At 42.6% G+C, this 12,966-nt stretch overlaps 1 protein-coding gene across 1 annotated transcript; it reads left to right on the top strand.

The window, feature by feature from the left end:
* Positions 1 to 239: 239 nt before the first annotated feature.
* ZP2 (zona pellucida glycoprotein 2) lies at positions 240 to 11,420 on the top strand (the record flags this gene model as incomplete). The annotated part of the gene is made up of 18 exons (XM_079719698.1): positions 240 to 301; positions 396 to 475; positions 1,333 to 1,416; positions 1,822 to 1,916; positions 3,440 to 3,592; positions 4,351 to 4,392; positions 4,545 to 4,709; positions 5,469 to 5,565; positions 5,654 to 5,835; positions 6,551 to 6,677; positions 7,512 to 7,699; positions 7,780 to 7,871; positions 7,972 to 8,096; positions 8,255 to 8,444; positions 9,597 to 9,732; positions 9,809 to 9,905; positions 10,325 to 10,408; positions 11,275 to 11,420. 18 exons carry the CDS (start codon positions 240 to 242, stop codon positions 11,418 to 11,420), a joined length of 2,145 nt encoding a protein of 714 aa, XP_079575824.1.
* Between the last annotated feature and the right edge of the window lie 1,546 nt (positions 11,421 to 12,966).

Genomic DNA, 12,966 nt, shown 5'->3' with positions numbered 1-12,966 from the left:
GCTGGCCCGCAGAGCAGCTGGTGTAACAGCAAGGCAAGTGTCAGAAAGCACAGAACTCTGCTTATTTCAGGCCTTTCAGAAAGGCCCTCCCTTCCCAAATCCCCTCCTCTCAGCTGGGAGGGCTGGAGAAGATTCAGGTGTCTCCAGTGGGGAGAGGGCGGGATCGTGTCCTGCTTCCTGCTATAAAAGCACAGAGCAGCACACCCCTCTGCCTGGCTGATTTGGTGGTGTCTTCGGTCATGGCGTGCAGGCAGAGAGGAGACAGTGGGAGACCCTCAAGCTGGTTCAGTGCAGACTGGAGGTAACTGGGGGCAGAAGGGAGAGGACATAATGGCCTTGTCTGCTGAAGTTTGTCCCTCTTTAACTCTCTCCCCCATGCCCTCCAGCACCTACAGGTCATTTCCTCTATTCTTCGCTCTTTTGACTTCGGTGAACTCAATACGTGTTAATCAGTTGGTGGATCCTGCCTTCCCAGGTAGGCCTCTTGGGTGAGGGAAGTGCTCTTAAGCATCTCTCTAACAGATTGCACCTAGGGTGCCTAGATAGCCAGGAAACACAAACATAAGTTAGACAATCTCCACTCATTCCCTTTATAACCTTGATCAAGTTACTACAGTTTTTCCATTGCTTACCTAGAGCTTGCTCTACCAGCTAAATGGAGGACTATGCAAAAACACCTGTACTACCTTCTATTCCCTCACTGCCTCAAGCTTTACGGCATCCAAGTAGTAGCAAACCACACACTAAGCCCCCATCTTTGGGAGCAGTCGTCTTCAAACACATGCTCATGCTTAAGGAAAGTGTCAACATAACAGACAAAATCAGAGCTGTTGCACTTGTAATGAGTTTTTCAAAATTTTCATCTGAGCCAGAGGATGCACAGTGTCAGGTTATAGGCAGATTGGTTAGTCTTTAAAAAGTGTGTCCTTGGGCTTACTTAGGGCATTTTTTAAACTTCAGATTGAAAAATCTTAGACAAAACTTTTCTCCAGTTCTTCACAGACCTACCATCCCCATCTCCATCAGGGTTCCAGCCTGGTTCCTGCATGCATGCATGTTAACCCGAATCCAGGCTTATCCTGGAGTATTTCAGAAAGCCCTACGCACCTAATTGATACCTTCCTTAAGTTCTTGGTATCTTGCATTGTAGTTATATCTTTCCCACCAATCTGTAAGTTCCTGATGGTACTTCAGGGTGGTAGGCAAGCTTTGCCTCTCCCAACTGGCATCTTCCCTGTTGTCTGTTGGAGAGGAGAGTTCCCTCAATACACTTCTGTAGGAATCATGCCTCTTGTGTTCAAAGATGCCCCATGTGTTTCCATTGCTCTTCAGGTACTGTCACTTGCTATGAAAATAGAATGATAGTGGAGTTTCAAAGCATTCTTGCCAACAAGATACAGCAGGCATCTGTGGTGGGTAAGTAATGTGTATTATCTCATCTTAGTCTTACTTAATAGAAGCCCTTGGCTCAAGGCCATGTCCATTTTCTGGTGAGCGGAGCACACAAACCCTGGAGCAACTGGCACCCAAAACCCATGATGACACAGGGGCCCTGAATTGCATGATACCTCCAAGAGTGGAAGACCCTGTCTTTCTTTGGAAATCTGTCTTATCTCAGAATCCCCTAGGAAACATCTATCTTCAAATCACAGCATTTCCCAGAGCTTGGGTTATACCACTCAGGTGGGAAAGTAAAAAGTGAAGTGATTGAAGTACCTTAGAAATGGATTGGCAGTCTTGGCTATGTACCTCTGGTCGACTCAATGTCACTGAAATGTACTTCTTGGCCATCTCCTGTCTAAATTGCTCTTGCTTCTGTAGATCCCCTTGGTCTTGAAATGCCGAACTGCACTTATGTTCTGGACCCAGAAAAGCTCACCCTGAAGGCCCCATATGAAACCTGTACCAAAAGAGTAGTAAGTAATTGTTTGAGGAGTGATTTGGGAAGTAGTAACCTAGGAGTTAAGGCTTTGGGGTAGAGCAGTAGTTCTCAGTCAGGGTGATTTCTTTTGTCATCCCAGAGAACATCCTGCAATGTCTGGAGACAGTTCTGGTTATCACAGGTGGTTGAGGGGTGGGGCGGGAAAGGGCCGCTACTGGCCCTCTAGTGGGTACAAGCCAAGGATACTGCTAAATAGCCTCCATTGCCCAGAGGAGCCCTCGGTAACAGACATGTTAGAACCCAAATGCCAACGCTGAGGTTAAGAGACCCTGGAGTTGAGGATTGGGCTTGATTTCTGGCTCTGCCACTATCTAGATGTGATTGGGGGTAAGTTAGCTAACCTTTCTAAGTCTCTACTTGCCCATTGGAAAATGGATGATGATATCTCTCCATAAGGTGTCTAAAGATTAATGACATAATACAGATGAAGGACTTGGCATAGCATCTAGACACAACAAATGATCAAACACGAGCTATTTTGATCTGTAACCCCCATGGAAAAGGGGAGGCTATTTTGGGGCTGGCAAATAGAGTGCTGGTACCTCTAGGCTGTAAAAACGTGTTGGAAGGCCAGCAGAAGCTGAACAATAGGATTTTCTACTGTTAAGCAATAGTACTGCCCAATCAGGGTTATTAGGAGCAGGAGAAGCAACCTAAGTCGTTTCCAAGTTTTAGTGTGCAAACAATCACTTAGGGAACTTGTAAAGTACAGAATTATTTCATTTAGTTGATGACTTAATAGGTCTGGGGTGCATTCTAGAAGTCTGCAAGTTTAACAGTCTACTTCATCTGATTCTATAGTGAAGATCTCCAGTAATTAAAACTTTCCCTTCTGAAATGGCCTTTCCCAACTTCAGGGAGCTTAGGGTTGCATTCCTTTAGACCAGAGACCTACAGAGTATCACCTGTGGGTGGCCACATCCAGCCCATGATCTGTGTGTGTGACGGTCCTCAAGCTAAGAATGTTTTCTGTTTTTTTAAAGAGTTTTTAAAACATGTTAGCACTCGTATGTGGCCTACAAAGTCTATATATTTACTAACACTTAACAGAAAATTGTTGGCTGACTCCTGCTTTAGACTGTGAGTTCCTTGGGCCAGGGGAAATGGCAAAGATAGCTCCGTCCAGCACCCAGCACAATGGCTGCTACATAGGTGCTCAATAAGTGCATTTGAATCTCTTGGTACAGGCCCCAAACCAAACAGGACCTTGATACTCAGATATAGGGTGAATGTAAAAAGAAAATAAAAACTGGACTCTGAGCCTTGAAACTCAAGGAACTATTCTCTGCCAATGTATGAGTCTTTCCTGGGATATCTAAAGAGGCTATAGAATCTCCTGGTACAGGAATGAGGGACCTTCTAGAACCCGTGGTACTGATAACTTAAGGGTTTTTCCAACGTTAAGGGTTTTACCAATCAGCTGGGTCAGATGGTATTCTGGAATCCCCTTTCTCACTGAGGTACTAGCACTGTCCTTACTATGGCATTTTCATACAGCTTGGCCAACATCAGATGACCATCAAACTCATGGACGGCAATGCTGGTTTAAGACAAGAGGCTTTCATGTATGACATCAGCTGTCCAGTTATGCAAGCAGAAAGCCATGAGCAGCATTTGGGATCCACAGTCTGCTTGAAGGATTTCATGTCTGTGAGTGAAGCAGGCTGACTGCTTCTCACCCAGCTACTGCGGGGGAAATGTGGTCTAGACAGAACTGGGCTTCAGAACAAGATCAGGATTGCAATCTGTATTTTACTACTGACTTGCTGTGTAGCTTTGGATTGATTTCTTAACCACACTGAGACTTTGTTTCTAAGTCTGAAGTGGGGGACAACAATACCTCATAGGATGGCTTTAAGAATTGACTGAGAAGGCAGATACAGCACTCAGCACATCATGTCTAGCAATAAAAAGGATTCAGTTGGTAGCTTGACAAACTGGATACTTATCATGTGCCAGGCCCTACGCCAGATACTAGGATATAGCGAATGAGCAAAACAGACCAATCACATACTCGTGGACTTTATAGTCTAACAGCTAACATCAACAGTGGACAAAAACAATCATACTTTATTTACAGTGAGGGAACTGCATGGCTTGACAGAGTATTTGATTTCTATGCACATAGTAAAAAGCTGTACATTTAAGGACTTAGCGTCTCAGCTTACAACTGGAAGGGAGCTTAGATCTTCCAATTGCCTTTTGGTATCAAAAGCTCAAAGAGGAAATGATGTCTAAGGGCATTGCTAGGATTCATGACTGCCTGTGCTTCTACTACATCCCACAACTAGGCGTGGTGGTGTTAGAATCACACAGCAGTTGCTCTGGGTATTTTCCACATACTCTCAGGTAACATGATTTCAGAAATCTCCAAATCAAAGCCTCACATCATCTTTTTTTTCTTCCAGTTTACCTTTCACTTTTTTCCTGGCATGGCTGATGAAAGTGCGGTATGAAAGTTATTTTTTAAATTACAAGCCTAAGTAACCTTTAATTCTATATTAAAGGTGACATAACTTCAATCCTGGTTAAAATATTAAATAGAAAATAGTCTTGGGGTTAAGGTGAGCACCAGCCCTCTAAATGAAACTTTTGACTTTAGGATCCCAAACCTCAGATGGGATGGACCTTTGCAGTTGGTGATGGTGAAAGAGCCCAAACTCTGACCCTTCAGGAGGCTATGACACAAGGATATAATCTCCTGATTGACAACCAGAAGATAAACGTCCAAGTGTCATTCCATGCCACTGGAGTGACTCACTACTCGGTAGGTGTGAATCTTTTTGTACCACAATCCAGGCACAAAGCAATATTTCTAAATCCAAGCATGATCTCAACCATGTCCTCAATTGAGAATACAACTCATTCACCAGGTATCTTAATGCTTACTGCGTGCCAAGCACTGTACTAAGTACTAAAGATAAAATGGTGAGATACAATGGTGAACAAAATAGATATGGTCCTTACTTCAATCTGTTCTTCCTCTTCCTCCATAGATCTAAATTAACTACATAATATGGAGCTAGGGTACTACTAAATTCTTTTACGAATTAAGGTGTTCTGTTTTATCATTGCCCTGTATTGTGTTTACGGTAGGTACCGGCACTTTGGGGACCAACAATCATGACACTACATTAAATCAGTTAATGTGCCAAAATACTTAGAACAGGTCTTGGCACCTATGTCAGCCATGTTAACAGTCCTGTTATACACTGAGTATATGCTGAATCTTATAAACATTCTCTCTGAATGCTGATACCATAAGATAGTCATAAAACAAGAGCTCATATCTGCTTAGAAATGATCAGCTACAGGTCATATCAGTAGACACTACTTTGCCAGATGTTATGAAGTACAAGATTTTAAAACTAGAGCACCTGCAGAACAGTTGGGACAAAATGCCTGAACTCTACTTGGGCCAAGACAGTGCCCAATAGTTGAGTATGTTTGCCCTGACTATTCCAGCACTGGTTAGAAATTCAAGTAATTCAGGTAAACCAATGTCTTTGAAAATGCCTCTCCTCAGCAAGGTAACAGCCGCCTCTACACGGTGCCTCTGAAGCTTACGCATGTATCTCCTGGGCAGATGATCGCCTTATCATCACGACTCATTTGTGTGTCAGGTAAGTGCCTAGGAAGGGACGACTCCAGTTGTGGAAGACACTGGTCTAGGGGCTTTTAATCAAAACCGATCCTTGTTATTCCTTCCAGATCCTGTGACTTGTAACGCCACACACATGACTCTCACCATACCAGAGTTTCCTGGGAAGTTAAAATCCGTGAGCTTTGAAAATAGGAACATTGCTGTGAGCCAGCTGCACAACAGTGGGGTTGATATGGAAACAACAAATGGCTTGAGGTTGCATTTCAGCAAAACTCTCCTCAAAACAAAAGTACGTTCCATTGTCAATCACTGAGCTTTATGGAAGCCTGACTTGAAGCACAGCCTTTTAGGCTACCCTGATACAGCTGCTGACTTGTCCATAAATTCTAATTGCCAGTGTAAAAAAATTCAAAATTTGGAAGGCCTCATTTGAACACCTTGCATAAGTGAATTCTCAAGTAACTGAAATTTACTCTCAAACACCAAGCCTCTTTAACTGCAATGGAAGTTTTCCTAAGTTTCTTAGTTCACTGAATAGTACAAACTGCTATCAAGCTTCTAATGATGAACCTTTCATGCCCTATTAAAACAGGACAGCTTGAGCCAAACAAGTATCCCCAGCTGTCCTCCCTGAGGCCAGTCTTGACTAAGGCAATTGCCAGGGTCACCAAAGAATAATTTTATGTTGGTGTGTACTTTGCAATAACATTTTATAACTCCTGGATTGGCAGCTCTTTAGAGGTTGAATTAACAGATCAAATTCCAGTGTCTAGTACAAAGAGCATACAATACTGGGTACTTGAGGGCATGAGCTTAAAGAAATTTCCTTCCTAGGCAAGGATCCTGATCTGGAGAAGTGATAGGGTCTCTTGTTCTGGCTTAAAGGGAAACCATAATAAGTCTGGAGCGTGCCTTGAAGGTTTCAGTGTACTTCCTTCCTACTTCCTTTGACTGCTCTGGGTCCCAACAGGCTGTGGCTGCTAACGGACATTCTTTCATTTCAGTTCTCTGAAGAATGCCTACCCTATCAGTTCTACTTACCGTCACTCAAGCTGACCTTTTACATTCAACTGGAGATGGTATCCATGGTGATTTATCCGGAGTGTCTCTGTGAGTCAACAGTTTCTATCGGTAAAGACCATTTTTCTTAAACGGTTTCCTACATTCTTTCTCTTTTAGCTCTTTCATGTGGGGAAGTGTATAGAAGTTCAGACTCTGCATTGCTTATACTTTGAGGAAATGAAAGGCTGGTTAGACCAGAAATGTCAGTCTAAGCTGCTGTGATAGGGATCTAAGAAAGATAACACTTCTAAAATACACATACAGGTAGGTTTCACAACTGTTTCATGTTTTTAAGTAACCTGGATATACTTCATGTTAGGAGCCTAAGCCTACCATCTAAATAAGATTGCTTCAAACCTGAAACTACAGGGACTACAAGTATTTCCCCAAACTCCTGAAAATTCCTCAAAGAATATGGAAGTAGGTATTTCCTCTTGTGTAGTATTGCTTCTGCCTCTTTGCTCCTATCATTTGCTGACCTGTATCAGGTCAAGCCAAATAGGAAAAATTAGTTGCTTCTTCAACTTCCCCTTAAACCACCAAGATTTGTGAGCCTTGAAAGAAGGGACATTATGTCACAAGGCACTGCACTTTAAGCCTCATCAGGTTTTTATCATGGGTCTCTTACCTCACCTGGTGCTTCTTCCCATGTCTCCTGTTGCCTCTTCCTTTGGATGAAAAATCCTTCTCATACAGAGCAGCCTCACTCTTGTCTTGGCACCTTAAGGGTCCCCCCTTGTAACTCAAGCTGCTTATCAAGGTATTTTCCCAAACAGAGACTTAATACAAATTCTGTTGCCTCCTGATAAAAATTCAAACTTCCATCACACTTCAAATTAGTAGATGACAATAGTCACATGGCAGACAGATTTTTTTTTTTTTTTAACTCTCACCACTATCTAGTTTCAGGGGAGCTATGTACTCAGGATGGATTTATGGACGTTGAGGTCTACAGCCATCAAACAAAACCGGCTCTCAACTTGGATACCCTCAGGGTGGGAGACTCATCCTGCCTGCCAATCTTTAAAGCTCCATCTCAGGGGCTGGTGCGGTTTCACATACCCCTGAATGGATGTGGAACAAGACATAAGGTTAGTACTGGCCCACAGCAAGAGGTTAAGACTTACTTTTGAGATAACTAATTAACCGCTTTCTCTAACCTTACTCTAAGTTGAAGAATGACAAAGTCATCTATGAAAATGAAATCCATGCTTTCTGGGCAGATCTTCCTCCAAGCACAGTTTCCAGAGATAGTGAGTTCAGGTGTGAACGCAATTGCTACTTGACTTTTTAAGCCCCAGCTTAAACTCAAGCAGTTTTTTAATCTAAAATTCTTAACAACTCCACCCACCCACTCTTACAGAATGACGGTGAGGTGCTATTACAGCAGCAGTAACATGCTAATAAATACCAGTGTTGAAAGCCTTCCTCCTCCAATGGCCTCAGTGAAGCCGGGTCCACTTGCCTTGACCCTGCAAACCTACCCAGGTGAGACATTATAACCTAAAAAATCTGCTTAAATACTTTCAGGGAACTCTTCCCTAAAATGAACTTTGATGCCACCAGATTAGAGTAGTAGCGATGCTTAAGCTTCTGTCGTGACCATCAACTACTTGAGTACCAGAGGGGCTTCTCCTCCATTTCAGATAACTCCTACCTGCAACCATATGGGGACAAGGAGTACCCTGTGGTGAGATACCTCCGCCAACCAATTTACCTAGAAGTGAGAGTCATAAACAGGACTGACCCCAACATCAAGCTGGTCTTAGATGACTGCTGGGCAACATCCACCATGGATCCAGCCTCTCTCCCTCAGTGGAATATTGTCGTGGATGGGTATGTATTCTCCATATAAGGTAGCCCAGCTAATCAAACTGCCAGTGAAAAGAATAAAATGCTCTTGGGCTTGAGAGGAGCACTATATCAAAGGCCCTGATTTTTGTTCTTGTTTCTTAGCAACCAGTCCTTGGTCTAATAAGGTGACTCATGCTTTCCTATTACCCTTGAATCTAAAAGTATAAGATCCTTCCCAAGGAAATCTGGCTTTAATATGCCAGTATCTGGAGAGAAGAGATTTCTAGTTCCTATTCATTTATTGAATACCTACCATATGCCAAACATGGTGCTATGTACTCCAGATGCATTATTTGAATCTCATCACTCTATGAGAGACACTAGCCACCTCACTTCATAAAGAAACCCAAGCTTGCTACTTAAATAACTAGCCCAAAGTAATATCTAGTAAATGGTAGAACATGAATGCCCTTCTGACTCTAGATCTGAATATCACAATGCTCTGAAGTTGTGACTACCCACTGGTATGTTGGTGTTTGTCTTCTTGGCTCTGCTGGCACCTAGATAGAACTGCACCTTATCTTTCTTTGAATCTGTTGTAATCTGTTAAGCTTGTATCCGCCAGGTGCACTCCTGCTTCACGATCGTGGTGGCCAGCACATTCATGCAGCTCATTCCTTCACCCCATTAAAAGCTTGCTCGAGTGTCCACTTCTCCTTGAAGCCTACCCTGACCCTCCTGCACCCTTACCCTGGTCTAACTCTTCTTTTGTTAGTACTTACATGCTACCTAACATACTAATTTATAGCTACTATACTCTGCTAGCATCTAAGATATAAAATGGCAGGAGTTCTCCACCTTGTTTTTTCAGCAACATATACTAACTGCCTGGGACAAAAAAGATACTCAGACTAATAAGAATTAAGCCAGTGTCATCTGAAGAGTTACATAATTCTTGATGAATTTAGCTGGCAAACAAATTGGTACTGAAATTGTATTAACACATAGTAGAAGAAAAACTAGCATGAACAACTTATAACTTCATAAATATTGTTGGATAGGCCAAATCAGAGGTACATTAAAAAAAAAAAAGGTACAGGTAGAAGGTGTTACGTGTGACTGCATTTGAGCAAATGCTGAGTTAGACTCTGGGGTGAACTCAGCTGATGTCCCTTCCTGAAATGTACCTTCCAGCTGTGAATACAACCTGGACAACCACAGAACCACCTTCCATCCAGTTGGCTCCTCTGTGACCTATCCTAATCACTACCAGAGGTTTGATGTGAAGACCTTTGCCTTTGTGTCAGAGGCTCAAGGGTTCTCTCACTTGGTAAGTGATTAACAAGTCACCTGGGACAGGTCGGATGTGAGACATCAGTTTTATTCAACTCTTGTTCCATCTCCAGGTCTACTTCCACTGCAGTGCCTTAATCTGCAATCAACTCTCTCCTGACTTCCCTCTGTGTTCTGTGACTTGCCTTGTGTCATCCAGAAGCAGGCGAGGTAAAAATTTCAAGTCCTCATTAATGTGAGTTTACAGCAAGCCTCAACCTTTCAGAATTTAAGAATGAGTGCCCTTGCTCTTCACCTAGTCCCAAGAGCACAAACCTGAGTCTGAGATAGACAGGTTCTCCATCAGTCCTATGGACAAGTTTTTTTTTGCACATGAGCTGTAGCCTGATGTTCTGTAGACTTCAAAGTTACTCTTCCTGAGTCGCTCTTCCTGAGTCTAGGTAGACTCAGAACTTTGTCTTCCGATATTGATAGTTCATCCTGCTTTTACAGTAAGGTGTATGCCCTCTCCTGTGAAGGCAGGCAAAACCACCTAGAGCAGGGGCTCCATGGGGAGCTGCTCTAGGTAATCCCTCAGCACACTTCTTACCACTACTCATTATCCCAGAGGTCAAACTATCTGTTTCCAGCCACAGGAGCCACTGAGGAAGAGAAAATGATAGTGAGTCTCCCAGGTCCCATCCTCCTGTTGTCAGACAGCTCTTCACTCAGAGGTATGGATTTAAAGCCTTGGGTACTTCTTGGACTCAAGTTCTTGGTTTTATGTCAAATTTAACTGTGCATAGATAACACATGCTCCTGATTAGACAAGAAGAGAAGGAGTCTCTTCCCAGCAATAGGTTCTGTTAAGTCTCTTGTGTGCCCTTCCAAAAATCCCCATTTAACACAAGTGGAATCATATACTCTACCTACTGTTCTGTAATGTTTTTTACTTGTTTTAGCCATCTTATATCTGTACAGAGACCTCTCACTGTTAGTAACTAAAGGATTCCAGTTTTGTCACTAATGCCACATTAGAATCCTCAAATCTTGGTCCTCAAATCTTGGCCTACTATACAAGAACTTCAGACTATGTTTCTAAAAAAAAAAAAAATACGACTAATAGGTCAGAAGACATGTGCTTGCTACTATTAAACTTAAGTCTTTACTGGATTATGTTACTGTTAATATTTTATATCTTCAGCCCAGATAGTCTTAATTTTAGGCCTAGAACTTGAAATTAAGCTCTCAAATCCCTAGCTAATAAGCTGCAAGAAATCATACACTTGGGAGAACTAATCATGTCTGTTAGTGCCCAAATGTTAAACAATGAGCTGGGACTGTAAAGTACTTTCCAGGTGTCAGCCCATCTGATCTGAGTGAAAGCAAGTAGGAAGTGGGAACAGCTGTGGGAGCGGAGTAGGGAGAGGAGGAGGTTGGCTTGAGGGATAAGACTATACCCTGTTGCAAGCTTCCCAAATGAGCTCTTTGAAGCTTAATTTCACTTCCTTCTCTGGGGAGATTTAATGTGTAAAACTTCAGCTTCAACTTACACTTTGTTTCAATGATCTTAAGACTTGAATGTCTGCTTCCTTTCCAGACGCTGTGGACTCTAAAGGGCATGAGACTGCTGGATATGTTGCTTTTAAAACTATGGTTGTTGTGGTTGCCTTAGCAGGCATTGTGGCAATTCTAAGCCTCATCAGCTACCTGCACAAGAAAAGAACCATAATGCTAAGTCACTAATTGGATATTCAAACAAAGTGGTCAACATAAGCCTCTTGCTTCTTTCTTATTAAATTTAGATGGAATTCAAGGACTGTTTCTTGCAATCATTCTTCTTTAGAGAATATAGTACCTTTCCACAATCCTCTGGGCAGGCCTTGTTCTGTGTAGACATGAATAAGGATATTTCTGACTTAAGTGCTTCCTGTCACTCAGCTTTTTCTGAACTCCATCCCCAAAACTGGCAGTGCCAGAGAATTCAATCACTAATGGGGCTTGGTGACAGCCCACCTCTAGGGGTGTATTTAGGTGACTTTAATGTCTTTTACCCCCTCCATTCATATATACAAGATGAGGAGGGCAGGGCCTCCCTGGTGGCGCAGTGGTTGGGAGTCCGCCTGCCGATGCAGGGGATACGGGTTCGTGCCCCGGTCTGGGAGGATCCCATATGCCGCGGAGCGGCTGGGCCCGTGAGCCATGGCCGCTGAGCCTGCGCGTCCGGAGCCTGTGCTCCGCAACGGGAGAGGCCACAGCAGTGAGAGGCCCGCGTACCGCAAAAAAAAAAAAAAAAAAAAAAAAAAAAAGATGAGGAGGGCAAGAAGTCACCCCTAATCCTTGGCATAACTTCCCTTCTCTACAGAGGAAGGGAAGCCAGGTATTCCCAAGGAAGTAATCTAGTATCATACTTAAGTAATATTTCCTAATTCAAATTAGTCTTTCCAGTGAGTAGAAAACTTTCCCTGAGAACTTAAGGGATTTATTCTCCCGTGTACTCCCATTCCAATTAAAGGCCAGCAATCTCCTTTGGGGGAGGGAAAGGAATAATAAAATATTCTAGCTTCATTAAGTGCAATTACAATATTCCTGGTCTCATTAAGACTACACAGCTGGACATGAGCCTCTTAGCTGAGCCTGGAGAGCTGCTTTCCCACTACCTAGCACTCAGTTATTACCTCCTCCTGAGGCTGCTCCATCTTCTTCCTGAGGGTGCCCCATCTTAACTAGGCTGTAATTATGTCAAAATGACTAGTCTGCCTCACACTGTAGCTCTAAAAGACCACATTCAAGATATCTAATATAGACATTAACTTGAATACTTCAACTAGAAAAAGTCTGGATCTAAACAAGGACTTTTGCTATGAAAAAAGTTGTAAAGCTTCTAAATCTCTGTACATGGTGGAGGTGAACAGAAATATGAACATCTTTAGTGTTTGGACTTCATTCCTCAATTGTGAGTTGTTATACTCCTGGGTTTTTCAAAACCTTGAAAGAATATTATACTTGGTCATCTTATGATACTGTAGGTCTTTAATAATGAATCCTTCTTCCTTTTCTTCAACACAACCTTTGATTCTAAATCCTTTTAAGAGTTATATGGTAAAACTCAACCCTGGTATGGGGAAGGAAACAGCTGCATTCATATTGTATAAAAGGTCTGGTCTTCCTATAGTAATAAGGGCCAAAATTTCAAGTTCTCATCAAGGCTATTCTTTAGACATTTCTTTATAAGAGAATAAGGCATTAATCTGTCACTGATAAAACAAATGGTCTTGGATTCAAACTTTTT

This window comes from Hyperoodon ampullatus (assembly GCF_949752795.1).
Source record: "Hyperoodon ampullatus genome assembly, chromosome: 14".
Classification (NCBI taxonomy): domain Eukaryota; kingdom Metazoa; phylum Chordata; class Mammalia; order Artiodactyla; family Ziphiidae; genus Hyperoodon; species Hyperoodon ampullatus.
The sequence above is the reverse complement of the archived record's forward strand: the minus strand, read 5'-3'. Positions and strand labels throughout refer to the sequence as shown.